The sequence below is a fragment of the Balaenoptera acutorostrata genome, chromosome 19 (genome assembly GCF_949987535.1).
Source record: "Balaenoptera acutorostrata chromosome 19, mBalAcu1.1, whole genome shotgun sequence".
NCBI classification, from domain to species: Eukaryota; Metazoa; Chordata; class Mammalia; order Artiodactyla; family Balaenopteridae; genus Balaenoptera; species Balaenoptera acutorostrata.
The window spans coordinates 66,783,325-66,801,276 of NC_080082.1; the positions used below are offsets into that span (position 1 = coordinate 66,783,325).

General features: G+C 51.1%; 1 protein-coding gene across 1 annotated transcript; it reads right to left on the bottom strand.

Annotated features, from left to right (window-relative positions):
• Nucleotides 1-1,797: 1,797 nt before the first annotated feature.
• Nucleotides 1,798-17,464, bottom strand: ZNF837 (zinc finger protein 837). Its single transcript, XM_057534272.1, is given in 5 exon segments — nt 1,798-2,198; nt 2,200-2,568; nt 2,570-2,737; nt 2,739-3,471; nt 17,078-17,464. Coding segments are annotated over 4 exon segments (795 nt in total). The 5' UTR covers nt 2,840-3,471; nt 17,078-17,464; the 3' UTR covers nt 1,798-2,041.
• Nucleotides 17,465-17,952: the final 488 nt, after the last annotated feature.

Sequence of the window (17,952 nt, forward strand, 5' to 3'; positions counted from 1 at the left end):
GTGAGTGAGTGGGGGCGAGTGTTGCCCTTGCCAACACACAATGTATGGTGGGAGTGGGGGGTTAGTTTTAGTGTTTTCAGTCAGTAGGGCATCAGCGTTGTCACGGCAGTGGAGCTGAGCCCACCTGGTCACATTCCTAGGCTCTCTCCAGAAAGACTCCCCTTGTGTTCAGGCTTGATGGAAACTGTCACTACACTTGCATATCAACCGGGTTCCTCTTTGGTTTGAACGCGTTTAGGTCTATCACGACGACTGACGGGTGTGCATCACCCGTGACACACTGACCACACTGGGAGTCTGCCTCCCTCATCAACCCCCTCGTGTCCACCAAGGATTGCATTCTCAACAACAGAATGTCGCTTCAGAATAAATGTCCTGGGTGTCTGTAAAAGGTTGAGCTGTCCTTGGGGGTACCACTCTAGTTGGGTTTCTCCTCAGGATGAATTGTGTGGACAGTAAAAAGAAAAAACCCAAGTTCCACTTTTGCCTGAGGTGCTCCATTGGCCGCAGGGGTGGGGAGACTTCCAGGTCTCCTGAATGGCCTCTTCCACTTGCCCCACCGCACTGCTCTCTGGAATGAGCTGTCAGGTGTGCCGTGTGGGCGGCAACTGCAGCCTTCCTCACATTCTTGCACTACCCAGGATATCTGTCCAGCACGACTTTGCTGGTGTTTAGTAAGTATACAAGGAAGTGTAAATGCGCCCCTAAAATGCTGAGAACAGAACGGCAGGGGCATGTGTTTTCATTTCTGCTGGACTTGCAAAGAGACCAGCTTTGCGAAGTTTAGCCTCTACTCCAGGGTGGAATGTGACGTGGCCAGGATAGCTGCAACTTGGGAGAAACCTCTGGAAAGAGTACTGGGTGACTGGGTCCTGCCTCATGGGGGCAGGACAGGGGAGGGTTTCAAGGAGACCACCTGGCAGGACACAGTGGGCTGGGCTTGCCTCAAGAAGGACGGCTTGCCGCAGAGCAGGGGAACTCAAGCCCTCGGGAGGTGAGTCCTGAATTAAGCAAGACACAATAAAGGGCTGGATGGTGTCCTGCAAGCCAGGCCTGGGAATGGAGAGCCAACAGCTTCCTTACCCCAGGGGACCCACACATCCTCCCCTTCCCAGGCGACAGGATTTCGGGACAGGAGACAGAAAGTGAAAGGTGATTCACCAGGGCTTTGCTGCAGGGTCCATGGCCACATTCAGGGAACCCCTTTGGAAGCACGGAGGCCCAGACGGTGAGGGACTTGGTGCTGAGCCCAGCTCTGCCCTCCCTCCAGGAGGCTCTGGCTGGGCCCCCCGCCCATGGCCTCTCTGGGCACCCTGATATGGTTGAGAGTCTTCCCTGCCCCCCACCCTCAGTTAAGGTGAGGATCCAAAGGGGTGATTAAGGGCAGAGTGCCCAGCACGGTGCCCGGCCTGCAATGAGTGTGCGCAAACGTTGGCTTCTGGAGTGGAGAGTCCTCGGAGTTTCACTTTGGAAAGAGTGTGGAGGATGGGGTGGGGAGTAAATTAGAATCATATACGAACATAACCATACATACAGCTAGGAAAGAAACATGCTGCTCCGGGTCTCGGCTGGACTCCACGTAAGTGATGGCCTCGGGCAGGTGTAGCCACACCTTCAAGTCTCCCTCCTTGATTGCGCCCGCGCCGCAGGGGCTTCTGGGAGACGTAGTCCAGCCTGGCGTCCCGACAGGAGGAGACGAGCGATCGGGGTGGGAAGGACCCCCTGGCTTTGATGTAACGTGACATCCCCACCTGCCAATCACAGACCAGCCCAAGGTTGCCAGGGAATCCCCCCCAGCAGAGCCCTCTCCACGGCGACCACTGAACCGCCGAGCGGTGGGCAGGCAGAGTCCCAGCCCCAGAAGCCCCCGGCCAGCGGCCTCGGGTAGGTGCACGAGGTGTGCAGGGTCCCACTCCCGAGGCCAGGGAGGTCAGAGGCGGAGGCCTCGCCAGATCTAAGGGAGGTGGGGGGCCCAGCTACACCAGAGGGTGTGCAGACACCCCCGAGGCGACCGAGGGCTACTGAAGCCCCCTAGGAAGCTTCAGGTGGGGGACACCTGTGGACGCCGTGTGCGCGAGGCGAGGTTTAACGCGCTGCCCGCCGGCCGCTGCTGGTGCTCGTGGAGGTTGGAGCGCTGGCTGAAGGTGCGGCCGCAGCGGCCGCACGCGTAGGGCCGCTCGCCGGTGTGCGCGCGCCGGGCGCGCGAGGCTGCAGTTGCGCACGAAGGCCCGGCCGCAGTCGGCGCGGATGCAGGGCTTCTCCCCCGAGTGCAGGCGCTCGTGCTGGTGCAGCTCGGAGCAGCCCTGGAAGGTCTTGCCGCACTCGGGACAGCCGTAGGGCCGCTCGCCGGTGTGCGCGCGCCACCGGTGCTCCGCCAGGTGCGAGAGCAGGCCGAATGCCTTGGTACACTCGGTGCACTCATGGGGCTTCTCCCCGCGCGGCGAGCACCTCGGCCGGAAGGCCCGCGTGGCCAGGGCCGCGGCGCGGTTGCGGTGCTCGGCCGAGTGCGTCTTCTGGTGACCCTGGAGGCCGGAGCAGCGCACGAAGGCCTGGCCGCGGTCAGCACACGTAGGGCCGCTCACCCGTGTGGATGCCCTCGGGCTGCAGCAGTCTTGAGGTGCACGTGAAGGCCTTGCCGCACTCGACGCAGGCGTACAGCTGCTGGACCGGGCGGCCGGGCTCATGGGGGAAAGGACCCGAGGCCTGGTCGCACCTAGGACACATCGGGGGGCCCTCGTCCCATCCGCTGCTCATTGGGGCCCAAGCGCTTTCCGCACCGGGCACACGGAAGGGGCTCCTCTGCCGCCTGCATCAGCTCCTGAGGGGCCAGCGGGGACATTCGGGTACAGGCCTCTCTGTGCCGGCCCACGGCAGGAAGCTCCACGAAGGGACTCTGCTGGAGAGAGGCCGGCAGCAGGGTCCTGGGACAGGGATGTGTGCGCGGGGGGCAGTCCGAGCGGACCTCGCACAGCGCAGCGCAGGGGCAGCTCCAGTGCAGCACCTGGGCCCCACGGTGGTCACACGCGGGGGCCTTCTCCCCGGGGGGTGTCCTGGGATGCTGCACCAGGAAGGAGTTCTGGCTGGAGGCCCTGGCACCCGCTGGGCACGGACAGAGGCCCTGCCCGGCATGCGGCCCCTGGAGATGACCAGGTCGGGGTCCGGAGAGGAGGTGGGGCCACGCGGCTCTCGCACCAGGCGTCCAGCTCCTGCACTCTGACAGTCCCTGCAGTGGGGCTCACACCCAGGGGCGTTGTCCTGCCGACCACGGTCCCTCCATGCAGGTCTGCCCCCTGAGAGGGGTGTCCTTCGGCTGGGTCCTCCTCCAGGGGCCTCAGCTCTGTCTTGTGCCTCTCCGCCTGGCCCCTGTGGGCTCCCTGGGGGTCTACCTTGGGGCTGCCTTCCTGCCGAGAGCTCTGGGCCCAAGGCTGCATCCCGAGGCCAGCCTGCAACACGGTGTCCAGGTTGTGGGATCTGGAAGAGCAGAAGAGAATGAAGGTTTGCAGTTCCCTAGGAATGCTGACCCCAGGATGGATGCCTACTGAGTGGCCCCCACCCTCGGCAGTCCAAGGAAAGGGGCAGGAGGAATGACACCTGGCCATGAGAACACTGGAGCCTCCTGTCCCTACGCTCAGCACCCACGACACTCCAGAGACCTGCTTCCCTGCCTCTCTCTGCTCCCCGGCACCCTCCCTCCTCCTCGCCACTGCTGGAGTACCTTCACCCCTGGCTTGGGACCTCAGTGGCCCCTCCCTCAAGCAACGGGGACACCCCAGTTGCTCAGCTGCCCAGTCCCCAGGATCCCTCCTCCACTCCTGACCACCAGGCCCCCGGAGCCATGCCCTGATGGCTCCCTGCCTCGGCCTGGCCCAGCCCCGTCCACCTGCCATTAGCCAGCTCTTCTGTAAGGTGTGAGATGCGACTCACCTGGCAGCAGGGCTGGAGGCCCAGTGTGCCCCTCCCCACTTCTACCAGGCAAGATTGGTTCTCAGGACTGCCAGCCTCATCTACAAAGTGGGTATGATAACTTTAAATGTAAACAGCTGAGCACGGGGGCCCCCGCTCATTCCAGTGACGACCAACACCGGAAAGGGACTGATGTCTGCAATTACTATGTCCAAATTCATCTGTGGCCATTGTTGGTTTCCTACTGCTGCTGTAACAAATTACCACAACTTTAGTGGCTTAAAGCAATGCAAATTTATTATCTCAGTTCTGGAGGTCAGAAGTCCTCAATCAAGGTTTCGGCCGCATTGCTTCCTTCTGGAGGCTCTGAGGCTCGGTTTGCTTGCCTTATCCAGCTTCTAGACACCACCTCCTTCCCTGTCTTGTGGCCCTGTCTTCCATCTTCAAAGCCAGCAGTGAAACATCACTCTCTGTGTATGTCATCATATCTCCTGCATATGGACTCTGACCCTCCTGCCTTTTCTTGTGCAAAGACGCCTTGGGCCCACCATGAATCTCACGTATCAAGGTCCTTAATCACACTTCATAGTCCTTTTTGCCACGTGGAGTAAATTCCCAGGTTCTGGGGACTAGGACGTGCATATCTTTCGGGGAAGCGGGGAGCATTATTCTGCCTACCACAGTGGCCTTTTCTGAGCTTTTTATATGATTTACTGGGGAAAAACAGTAAATGCATCAAGATGCCATTTCGGTGAAACAAAACTATAAATATTTAGCCTGGAATCTTGACGGATACTCAGAACCATCCCATCTGGGGAGGGGCTCGCTCGGTGGGGCGTGGCTGCAACATGCAGCTGCACCCCGCGAGGAGGGGCAGGACAGAGGAGAAGGCCCACCCGGTGGGGAGGAAGATGGAAAGAAGGGGAAGAAGAGGACGTGCATGTCAATCAGGTTCCTGGCCAGTGACAGTCACTGATGACCAGAAAACTGACCTATTAAAGAGCCCATGGGTAAGGATGAGAATTTTCTCTAGGTTCTTGTTCCTTCCAGAACAAAGACACATCTGTCCAGTGCAGCCTCTGGGTTATGAATGTGTGACCACAGTAAATCACCACCTCACTGAGCGCCAGGGCTCAAGCTCGCCTCCTTTTGCTGTATGGAAGGCAGGTATTCCTCCATCAAACATTCCAGAGCTCTGAGTTTATTTAGGGAAATTGCTTGCTCCAACCTTCTCCTTCGACCCACTGTTGCTTTCCCATCAGTTTTGCAAATTTATAACAAGCAGTTGCCCAGGAACTAAAAGCAATCAGGACGCATTTAACCAGGACGCTACACATTTTCAGCCAAGGACACATCAGAATGGCTGGATGTGGGTTCTTTTTAGGATTCTGCTGCCAGCCATCACTGGTGGGTTATTTTGCCTTGGATATCTCAACCACAACGGCAGAGATGCATCAATGGTCTGCGCTCTGGGAGAAAATGTTTTTGAGTGGAAATTGGACACACTGAATTGGTTAAAGGTGAAAAGGCAGAGGCTTCCCTGGTGGCGCAGTAGTTGAGAGTCTGCCTGCTAATGCAGGGGACACAGGTTCAAGCCCTGGTCTGGGAGGATACCACATGCCGCGGAGCAACTAGGCCCGTGAGCCACAACTACTGAGCCTGCGCGTCTGGAGCCTGTGCTCCGCAACAAGAGAGGCCACGATAGTGAGAGGCCCGCGCACCGCGATGAAGAGTGGCCCCTGCTTGCCGCAACTAGAGAAAGCCCTCGCACAGAAACGAAGACACAACACAGCCAAAAATAAATAAATAAATAAATAAAATTTTTTTAAAAGGTGAAAATGCAGAGGAAGGCACGTCCCGCAGATGGCGAGGGGCCATCTCACCAGCCGGTGCCACTGCTCTGCTCGTCAGGGGGCTGCTTGCTGGAGCCCAGGAAGCTGAAGGCCCAAGGTAGGGGTATCTTGTCTGGTCCTGTGTTCAGCAAGTAACTGGTCTGGTGCATTTTCCAAAAAAACAAGGATGGACTTCCCTGGTGGCACACTGGTTAAGAATCTGCCTGCCACTGCAGGGGACACGGGTTCGATCCCTGGTCCAGGAAGATCCCACATGCCATGGAGCAACTACGGCTGTGTGCCACAACTACTAAGCCTGCGCTCTAGAGCCCGCGAGCCACAATTACTGAAGCCCGCGTGCTTAGAGCCCGTGCTCCACAACAAAGAGAAGCCACCACAATGAGAAGCCCGCACACCGCAACGAAGACTAGCCCCCACTAGCCGCAATTAGAGATAGCCCACACACAGCAACAAAGACCCAAGGCAGCCAAAAAGATAAAAAAGTAAATTTAAAAAAAAAGAAAGAAACAAGGATGACAGGAAGGACATTCACAGAAAGGTAGACAAAATGAAAAGGCAGAGGACTTTGTACCAGATGAAGGAACAAGATAAAACCCCAGAAAAACAACTAAATGAAGTGGAGATAGGCAACCTTCCAGAAAAAAAATTCAGAATAATGATAGTGAAGATGATCCAGGACCTCGGAAAAAGAATGGAGGCAAAGACCGAGAAGGTGCAATAAATGTTTAACAAAGACCTAGAAGAATTAAAGAACAAACACCTAGAAGAATTAAAGAACAAACAAACAGAGATGAACAATACAATAACTGAAATGAAAAATACACTAGAAGGAATCAATAGCAGAATAACTGAGGCAGAAGAATGGATAAGTGACCTGGAAGACAGAATGGTGGAATTCACTGCTGCAGAACAGACTAAAGAAAAAAGAATGAAAAGAAATGAAGACAGCTTAAAAGACCTCTGGGACAACATTAAACGCCAGAACATTCACATTATAGGGGTACCAGAAGGAGAAAAGAGAGAGAAAGGACCCGAGAAAATATTTGAAGAGATTATAGTCTAAAACTTCCCTAACATGGGAAAGGAAATAGCCACCCAAGTCCAGGAAGCGCAGAGAGTCCCAGGCAGGATAAACCCAAGGAGAAACACACCGAGACACATAGTAATCAAACTGACAAAAATTAAAGACAAAGAAAAATTATTGATAGCAACAAGGGAAAAATGACAAATAACATACAAGGGAACTTCCACAAGGTTAACAGCTGATTTCTCAGCAGAAACTCTACAAGCCAGAAGGGAGTGGCATGATATATTAAAGTGATGAAAGGGAAGAACCTACAACCAAGATTACTCTACCAGGCAAGGATCTCATTCAGATTCGACAGAGAAATCAAAAGCTTTACAGACAAGCAAAAGCTAAGAGAATTCAGCACCACCAAACCAGCTCTACAACAAACGCTAAAGGAACTTCTCTAAGTGGGAAACACAAGAGAAGAAAAGGACCTACAAAAATAAACCCATAACAATTAATAAAATGGTAATAGGAACATACATATTGATAATTACCTTAAATGTGAATGGATTAAATGCTCCAACCAAAAGACACAGGCTTGCTGAATGGATACAAAAACAAGACCCATATATATGCTGTCTACAAGAGACCCACTTCAGACATAGGGACACATACAGAATGAAAGTGAGGGGGTGGAAAAATATATTCCATGCAAATGGAAATCAAAAGAAAGCTGGAGTAGCAATACTCATATCAGATATAATAGACTTTAAAATAAAGAATGTTACAAGAGACAAGGAAGGACACTACATAATGATCAAGGGATCAATCCAAGAAGAATATATAACAATTATAAATATATATGCATCCAACATAGGAGCACCTCAATACATAAGGCAACTGCTAACAGCTATAAAAGAGGAAATCGACAGTAACACAATAATAGTGGGGGATTTTAACACCTCACTTATACCAATGGACAGATCATCCAGACAGAAAATTAAAAAGGAAACACAAGCTTTAAATGACACAAGACCAGATAGATTTAATTGATATTTATAGGACATTCCATCCAAAAACATCAGATTACACTTTCTTCTCAAGTGCACACGGAACATTCTCCAGGATAGATCACATCTTGGGTCACAAATCAAGCCTCGTTAAATTTAAGAAAACTGAAATCATATCAAGCATCTTTTCCGACCACAGCACTATGAGATTAGAAATCAATTACAGGGAAAAAAACATAAAAAACACAAACACATGGAGGCTAAACAATACGTTACTAAATAACCAAGAGATCACTGAAGAAATCAAAGAGGAAATCAAAAAATACCTAGAGACAAATTATAATGAAAACACAACGATCCAAAACCTATGGGATGCAGCAAAAGCATTTCTAAGAGGGAAGTTTATAGCAATACAAGCCTACCTCAAGAAACAAGAAAAATCTCAAATAAACAATCTAACCTTACACCTAAAGAACTAGAGAAAGAAGAACAAGCAAAACCCAGAGTTAGTAGAAGGAAAGAAATCATAAAGATCAGAGCAGAAATAAATGAAATAGAAACAAAGAAAACAATAGCAAAGATCAGTGAAACTAAAAGCTGGTTCTTTGAGAAGATAAACAAAATTGATAAACCTTTAGCCAGACTCATCAAGAAAAAGAGGGAGAGGACTCAAATCAATAAAATTAGAAATGAAAAAGGAGAAGTTACAATGGACACCACAGAAATACAAAGTATCATAAGAGACTACTACAAGCAACTCTATGCCAATAAAATGGACAACCTGGAAGAAGTGGACAAATTCTTTGACAGGTATAACCTTCCAAGACGGAACCAGGAAGAAATAGAAAATATGAACAGACCAATCACAAGTAATGAAATTGAAACTGTGATTTAAAATCTTCCAACAAACAAAAGTCCAGGACCAGATGGCTTCACAGGTGAATTCTATCAAACATTTAGAGAATAACTAACACCCATCATTCTTAAACTCTTCCAAAAAATTGCAGGGGAAGGAACACTCCCAAACTCATTCTATGAGGCCACGATCACCCTGATACCAAAATCAGACAAAGATACTACAAGAAAAGAAAATTACAGACCAATATCACTGATGAATATAGATGTAAAAATCCTCAACAAAATACTAGCAAACAGAATCCAACAACACATTAAAAGGATCATACACCATGATCAAGTGGGATTTATCCCACTTGATCCTAGGGATGCAAGGATTCTTCAATATACGCAAATCATTCCATGTGATATACCATATTAACAAATTAAGGAATAAAAACCATATGATCATCTCAGTAGATGCAGAAAAAGCTTTTGATGAAATTCAACACCCATTTATGATAAAAAAAAAAAAAAGCTCTCCAGAAAGTGGGCATAGAGGGAACCTACCTCAACATAATAAAGACCATATACGACAAACCCACAGCAAACATCATTCTCAGGTGAAAAACTGAAAGCATTTCCTCTAAGCTCAGGAACAAGACAAGGATGTCCACTCTCACCACTATTATTCAACATAGTTTTGGAAGTCCTAGCCATGGCACTCAGAAAAGAAAAACAAAAGGAATACAAATTGGAAAAGAAGCAGTAAAACTGTCACTGTTTGCAGATGACATGATACTGTACATAGAGAATCCTAAAGATGCCACCAGAAAACTACTAGAGCTAATCAATGAATTTGGTAAAGTTGCAGGATACAAAATTAATGCACAGAAATCTCTTGCATTCCTATACACTAACAATGAAAGATCAGAAAGAGAAATTAAGGAAACAATCCCATTCACCATTGCAACAAAAAGAATAAAATACCTAGGAATAAACCTACCTAAGGAGGTAAAAGACCTGTACTCAGAAAACTATAAGACACTGATGAAAGAAATCAAAGATGACACTAACAGATGGAGAGATATACCATGTTCTTGGATTGGAAGAATCAATATTGTGAAGATGACTATACTACCCAAAGCAATCTACAGATTCAGTGCAATCCCTATCAAATTACCAGTGGCATTTTTTACAGAACTAGAACAAAAAATCTTAAAATTTGTATGGAGACACACAAAAGACCCCGAATAGCCAAAGCAGTCTTGAGGGGAAAAAATGGAGCTGGAGGAATCAGACTCCCTGACTTCAGACTATACTACAAAGCTACAGTAATCAAGACAATATGGTACTGGCACAAAAACAGAAATATAGATCAATGGAACAGGATAGAAAGCCCAGAGATAAACCCACGCACTTATGATCAACTATCTATGACAAAGGAGGCAAGGATATACAATGGAGAAAAGATAGTCTCTTCAATCAGTGGTGCTGAGAAAACTGGATAGCTACATGTAAAAGAATGAAATTAGAACACTCCCTAACACCATACACAAAAATAAACTCAGAATGGATTAGAGACCTAAATGTAAGACTGGACACTATAAAACTCTTAGACGAAAACATAGCAAGAAAACTCTTTGACATAAATCACAGCAAGATCTTTTTTGATCCACCTCCTAGAGTAATGGAAATAAAAACAAAAATAAACAAATGGGACCTAATGAAACTTAAAAGCTTTTGCACAGCAAAGGAAACTACACACAAGACAAAAAGACAACCCTCAGAATGGGAGAAAATATTTGCAAATGAATCCACGGACAAAGGATTAATCTCCAAAATATATAAGCACCTCATGCAGCTCAATATTAAAAAAACAAACAACCCAATCAAAAAAATGAGCAGAAGACCTAAACAGACATTTCTCCAAGGAAGACATACAGATGGCCAAGAAGCACATGAAAAGCTGCTCAACATCACTAATTATTAGAGAAATGCAAATCAAAACTACAATGAGGTATCACCTCACACCAGTTAGAATGGGCATCATCAGAAAATCTACAAACAACAAATGCTGGAGAGGGTGTGGAGAAAAGGGAACCCTCTTGCACTGTCGGTGGGAATGTAAATTGATACAGCCACTATGGAGAACAGTATGGAGGTTCCTTAAAAAACTAAAAATAGAATTACCATATGATCCAGCAATCCCACTACTGGGCATATACCCAGAGAAATCCATAATTCAAAAAGACACATGCACCCCAATGTTCATTGCAGCACTATTTACAATAGCCAGGTCATGGAAGCAACCTAAATGCCCATCAACAGACGAATGGATAAAGAAGATGTGGTATATATATACAATGGAATATTACTCAGCCGTAAAAAGGAACAAAATTGGGTCATTTGTAGAGACGTGGATGGATCTAGAGACTGTCATACAGAGTGAAGTAAGTCAGAAAGAGAAAAACAAATATCATATATAAACACATATATGTGGAACCCAGAAAAATGGTACAGATGAACTGGTTTGCAGGGCAGAAACAGAGACAGATGTAGAGAGCAAACGTATGGACACCAAGGGGGGAAAGTGGCAGGTGGGGTGGGGGGCGATGAATTGGGAGATTGGGATTGACATACATACACTAATATGTATAAAATAGATAACTAATAAGTTAGCTATCTGTATAACTAAGTTATAAAAAATAAATTAAATAAAATTCAAAAAAAAAAAAAAAGGATGACAAGACGGACAGGACCCGAGGTTTCTCAAACAGCCCTCACTCATCACACATGTGATAATTGCACAACGCTTCCATCCCCTCTGGGCCTGTGCGGGACTGGCCTTTGACCCAGGGCAGTTGAAGCCGACACCACCCCCTCCCCTTGCTGGCTCTCCTTCCCCCACCGGTGGCATTGATCAGGGCTAATTCCTCGGAAATCCAACACCTCCCCCGCACTGTGGCAACTGCCACTTTGTACTTTGGTTTCTCCACCTGACAAGTTAGCCAGCTGGATGTCGAGACCAAAGGGTGGGTACTCGGAGCCCCTTCTCCAAGCAAGTGTGAGGACACCTGTGTGGCAATGAACACCGGCCCATCTCGCCCCATGCCAAACTGCCCACGGGGCCCTGACAGAGTCACCAGCCGTCACCACGTGAACAAATGGGAGGATGTGAGAGAGGAACATCTCTTCCCCAAACACCTGTGGGCTTGAGTCCCAGGATATTCTTCCCAGGTGGGAAGTGGCCTGGCTGCAATCCTGCCTCTCCACCTGAGACACTGACTGTGCAGCTTCCTGAGAACATGGGTGGGGGTGACGTGGGCACACTGGGGAACAGGCAGCTGTGGGCCCCACCTGCCCACCAGCGTGATCATCAGCCGGTGGGGACAAATCTAACCTACAGCGGACACCAGCTCGGGGCTGATGGAGCTGGGCTCAGTGGCCGTGGCTCCTGAGGGGCCCTGCCTGGGGGAGGTCAAGGGAGGTGCTTTCTCTAGAATGTGGAGCCTGCTGTGCAAAGCAAGTAGACAAGTTGGAGGGTCCAGGTCCCAAAAAGCGTCACTTGTCCCCCAGGACTGGCAGAGGTACCGGCAGCAAGCCCTGTTGTGCGTCACCCACTGCAGGTAAACTGCTCAGACTCATCCAGCACTCTCCACAGGCAGCGTCTGCCCCAACAAGGACAGATGCGTAGGAAGAGCTGGCAGAAAAAGGCAAGTGCAGAATGCACTCCCACACGGCTGGTGGCAATGGAAAAGGACGCGGCCAGCCACCGTGGACAGCAGCCTGGAAGTTGCCCCAGATGGTTAAACATGACACCGCAACTCCACTCCTATGTATCTAGCCGAGAGAAATGAAGACAGGTGTTCAAGCAAAAACTTGTATGCTAATGTTCACTGCAGCATTCTTCATAACAGCCAAAAGGTGGAAACAACCCAAATGTCCATCAACTGATGAATGGATAAACAAATTGTGGTCTATCCATACAATGGAATATTACTCAGCAATAAAAAGGGATGAAGTACTGATACCCGGTTGGACCTCGGAAAATATCATGGTCAGTGAAAGAAGCCAGACACCAAAAGACCACATAGTGTATAATTCCATTTATATGAAAAATCCAGAAAAAGCAAATCCAGAGACAAAGGTTAGATTCATGGTTGCCAGGGGCTGAGGGGAGGAAGAATGGGGAGTAATTGCTTAATGAATATGGAGTTTCACTTTGGGGTGCTGGAATTAGTGATGATGACTGCACAACACAGAAAATACATAAACTAAAAAATATACCAAAAACCAACCTGAACTGTACACTTCAAAATGGTTCATTTATGTTATGTGAATTGTATCCCCCCCCCACACCAAAAAAAATGGAATGCACTCATGTCACAAGGTGTTCCTGCCTTTGGCGTGCCGGTGTGTCTGCCCAAGGCCGCCTGGGCCAGCCCACCCTGCCACATCCGGATGTCATCTGAGCCCCGGCCACAGGGACAATACTGCATGGAAAGGAGGTGTGTGTGTGTGTGTGTGTGTGTGTGTGTGTGTGTGTTTAAACAATACTCTTGTAGTAAGAAAAACAAGGTCTTCAAAATTGTTAGGTAAAAATAAAACATAAACTTCTTGCCCGTGGCCAAGCTAACTGCACACCAAGCAGTTTTCACATCAGAAGCTTAATGCCGGGTTGACAGCATTCTCCCACAGGGCACAGACGTTTCTTCAATCGGGTGTCTCTTAATCCACTCGTTTCAAGAAGAAAATGCTTTGTGGGAAGCTGGACACACCTGCTGGGAATAATGGGTAGCATGCTGGGCACAGGGCGATGCCTTATGGTGTCTCCAGCCCCAGGGCACTGCTGTCACCAATTCACAGATGGAAAGCTGTGATTCAGCGAGAGCGAGACTTGGGCAGGACGTGGAGCACGTGCGCTCATGCCGAGTCTGTCTGACCCTGGAGCCCTGTCTCCGCACCCAGGGGGCCCACTGGCTCCTACCACCACCCACGGCTTTCAGCATCTGCCTCTCACAGGTGTGGGCTCCACCCTCTGGCAGGTGTCTGCCAGCCAGAGAGCTGTGCAGGGCAGGCCCATGCTGCCATCACCCCAGCTTCCCCTGTACCCCTGAGTCTCTGCCTCTGGGCGCTGCAGGTTTTGCGGATTTCCTTGGTCTGCCTCCAAGAAGCCAGGCTGACCCTGCAGGGGGACCAACTGCAGAGCTGCTGGCGCTGCCACCAGGACCCTCTACTAATGGGGATCAGTCCAGGGACACTACCAGGCTAGGATCTGAGGTCCCCACACACAAGAGAGTGGGGGCTCCCCAGCCACAAGTGCTGATGTGGGGACCCTGCCACCCCTTCTCCTTGTACAACTATAACCCCAGGGGGAGCTCCAGCCCCTCACACAGAGGAGGGGACACCACATGGGTGCTGAGCAGCAGGAGGGCAGGCGCCCAGGTGTCTGTGCATCAGCTCAGGAGAGGGACCAGACTTCTACAGTGTGCATCCTGGAAGCCCCACAGCCGGGTTCCAGGTCCCTCTGACACGACACCAGGTCACCTGTGTGAAGGACACTGGGACCTGCCCCAAGGCTTCCAGTGAATGCTGCCCCCGTGGGGTCATGACTGCTGGCCTCACATCCCGGTTTGCACAACAGCTGGCAGCCAGAGCAGGGCCTCAGGCCACCCCGAGTATGACTTCCTGGACCCCCAGGGACCCAGAGGCCAAGGACCCACAGGATGAGAGAAGACGCCAGGGCAGCCTGGCCAACCCAGGACAACCAATCACCGTGGAATCAGTGGCCATGAGGTCACCTAGGACTGAGCAGCTTCCACTGAAGGAGGCTGTAGTGGATTGAATGGCACCGCCACCCCCAAAAGATACGTCCACACCCTAATCCCTGGAACCCGTGAATGTGACCTTATTTGGGGAAAGGGTATTTGCAGGTGTACTTAAGAATCTTGAGGACTTCCCTGGTGGTCCAGTGGTTAAGACTCTGTGCTTCCCTATTTACAATAGCCAGGTCATGGAAGCAACCTAACTGCCCATCGACAGACGAATGGATAAAGAAGATGTGGTACATATATACAATGGAATATTACTCAGCCATAAAAAGGAACAAAATTGGGTCATTTGTAGAGACGTGGATGGATCTAGAGACTGTCATACCGAGTGAAGTAAGTCAGAAAGAGAAAAACAAATATCATATATTAACGCATATCTGTGGTACCTAGAAAAATGGTACAGATGAACCGGTTTGCAGGGCAGAAATAGAGACACAGACGTAGAGAACAAACATATGGACTCCAAGGGGGGAAAGTGGCGGGGTGGTGGTGGTGGTGGTGGGATGAATTGGGAGATTGGGATTGACATATATACACTAATATGTATAAAATAGATAACTAATAAGAACCTGCTGTATAAAATAAATAAATAAAATTAAATTTAAAAATTAAATAAATAAATAAATAATTTTAAAAATACTCTGTGCTTCCACTGCAGGGGGTGCGGGTTTGATCCTTGGTTGGGGAAGTTCCACATGCTGCTGGGTGCGGCCAGAAAAAAAAAAACAACAAGGATCTTGAGATGAGATCATCTTGCATTCCTGGGGTGGTCCCTAAATCCAATGACAGAATCTTTATAAGAGGGAGGCAGGGCTTCCCTGGTGGCGCAGTGGTTGGGGGTCTGCCTGCCAATGCAGGGGACACGGGTTCGAGCCCTGGTCTGGGAAGATCCCACATGCCGCGGAGCAACTAGGCCCGTGAGCCACAACTACTGAGCCTGCGCGTCTGGAGCCTGTGCTCCGCAACAAGAGAGGCCACGATAGTGAGAGGCCCGCGCACCGCGATGAAGAGCGGCCCCCGCTTGTCTCAACTAGAGGAAGCCCTCACACAGAAACGAAGACCCAACACAGCCAAAAATAAATAAATAAATAAATAATAATTAAAGGTGCTAATAATTAAAAAAAAAAAAAAAAAAAAAGAGGGAGGCAGACAGAGATGACCAAGATTGGAGTGAGGCAGCCACAAGCCAAGGAACACATGGAACTACCAGAAGCCACGACAGATGTACAGGATGGTTTCTGCCTCAGAGCCTGCCGAGGGCATGGCCCTGCCAACACCTTGATTTCAGACTTCTGGCCTATAGAACTGAGAGAATAAAGTTCTGTTGTTTTAAGATGCCCAGTAGGTTGTAATTTGTAGTAGCTACAGGAAACCAATGCAGAGACCGGCCCAGCACCCTCGACAGGATGGGTGGGTTGCACAGGGGGCTCTCCTGATCCCTGGTGATGCAGAGTCAGATGACTGCTCAGTGCCTAGACAGAGGGTCAGGAAGACTGGGTGGTCCCAGGAAGCAGCAGCCCCCGTCTTACAGGAAGGGACCCTGAACTCACAGGAGGCAGGGGCTGAGGGCACCCATTAGCCATGTGCACAGGGCACCTCCAGAACTGTCCCTAGACACCCTGCTCCCACCGTGGCCCCTCTGCCCAACTGCTTCCCAACACTGGACTCAGCAGGGGGAAGCTGCAGACCATGGCTGCGTCTCTCTGCCTCTCCTGCCCTGCTCCTAGCCTGCACCATCGAACTCTCTTACCTGCAGCTGGATGACCTTCCCGCCATGGACCCAGGATCTGTGACTGAGCTCGGCAAGGGCTGCCAGGAGCCTGTCCCTGGCCCTGAACTGCAGCTGCTCCAGGTGTTCTACCAGTAACCTCCCATCTGCCCTGGGTAACCATGACCTCCACTCTGAGTGCTCGCCCAGCTTTTCTAACTGTCCCCGGGGCTGCTGGTGTATGGGAATAGGGCACGAGGCAGCCACCTTTGGGCAGGGAGGCGGGGTGCTGAGAGGTTAATATGACCCAGGCCGAGTCCTGCAGAACCGCATGGCAACAGCCCATGGAAAGGAGGTTAGTGAGGGTGAACGCTCTCAGAACCTGGACATGGCCCCCTGAGGCTAATAAGAGGCTTTTCAGGGAAATCAAGAGAGGCAGCTTTGAGGTGAGGAGGGCACAGATTCCGTGCCGAGGCCGGGGCGGCTCCACCACCCTGAATCACAAGCCAAGCTCACCCCCACTGACAGCCCCAGAGGACGCAAATCCTAGCGCGTCTGTCCTATTCTACACCGTACACCCAATGGGAAGGCAGAGCATGACACACAGTAGGGCGAAAGGAGTACCCTCTGAGTGCGGGCTAAACTCCCTTCTAGGCCTGTCCTCCCGGTGGTGCCTCCCCTCGTGGGCCTCAGCCTCCACGATCGGGATGGGGGACGCGGGAGCCAGATCTACAGAAGACAGACCCGCCCGGACCTGAAGGACCCACGTGCGGCGGCCAGCCCGGGCCCATAGCATGCGGACCGGAAGTGCGCATGTCAGGCCTCCGCCGGGGACCCCGCGTGCGGGGGTGGCGGCCGCGCCGAGCGCCCCGAGGCCCCGCCTCGCTGGCTGGGGTCGTGGGTACGCGCAGGATGCCACTTACTCGCTGAGGGCTGCCGGCACGGGTCCCCGGCTCTCCGTCCGCCCCAGGACTCCGGTTGCCGTGGTAACCGAGGCCAGCGAGGCGTGAGCCTGCGTCGTCGCCAAGGAGATGGCGTCCCGGTCGGGGCAGTCCGGCCCACCCGGCCGGGGAAAAGCGGGTGAGTGGCCAGGACGGTGGTTGAGAGCCCTTGCCCCCAGTCAGACTTCTGGGAGATCTGGACAGGGAAAGGCGTGGGAGGGTCGCGGGTGGGAAACACCTGGGCGGCTCTGAAACGTCCCGGTGAGCGGGTCGCTCGCCAGAGCTGAAATCAGAATCTCTGGGAGTGGGGCTCGAGCATCTGGGTTTGAAAGCTTCAGGGCAGATTCCGCGGCCCCCGGGGCCCCAAAGGTGACGCTGAGCCTGCTTGCTCTCCTGGGCGGGATGCGCTGGTCAGGCCCCGCCTCCCCCGCCCCCTATGTCAACCCGCATCTTGTGCCCACCTATCCCGTGGCCCCTGCACCACAACCATACAGACACATCTGATGTTGTTAGCCGATGCGGGCCCCGTACGGCACTCAGCAGCCGGCTGTGACGGCCCCAACGGTCTGCTCCTACTGTGTGTCCCTTTCTCCATCCTATGGGTGTTTGCACAGGGTGTTTGCCCTGCCTCGGTGAGGCCTGTCTCCCTGCCCAGGGGCAGTGTTAGGGCTTGGTTGACGCTGTTGGTGGGGCTTACCACGCTCAGTGAGGTTGGAGCGGTGGCTGAAGGGCACTCGGAGGGCCGCTCGCCTGCATGCCTACCCTGATGGAACACGGAGGCTTGGCCAGGGTTGCTGCAGGGAAAAAGTGTGGGTGCGCGGGTGTGCCGGCGTGTGGGCGGCTTCTACCTCTGGCAG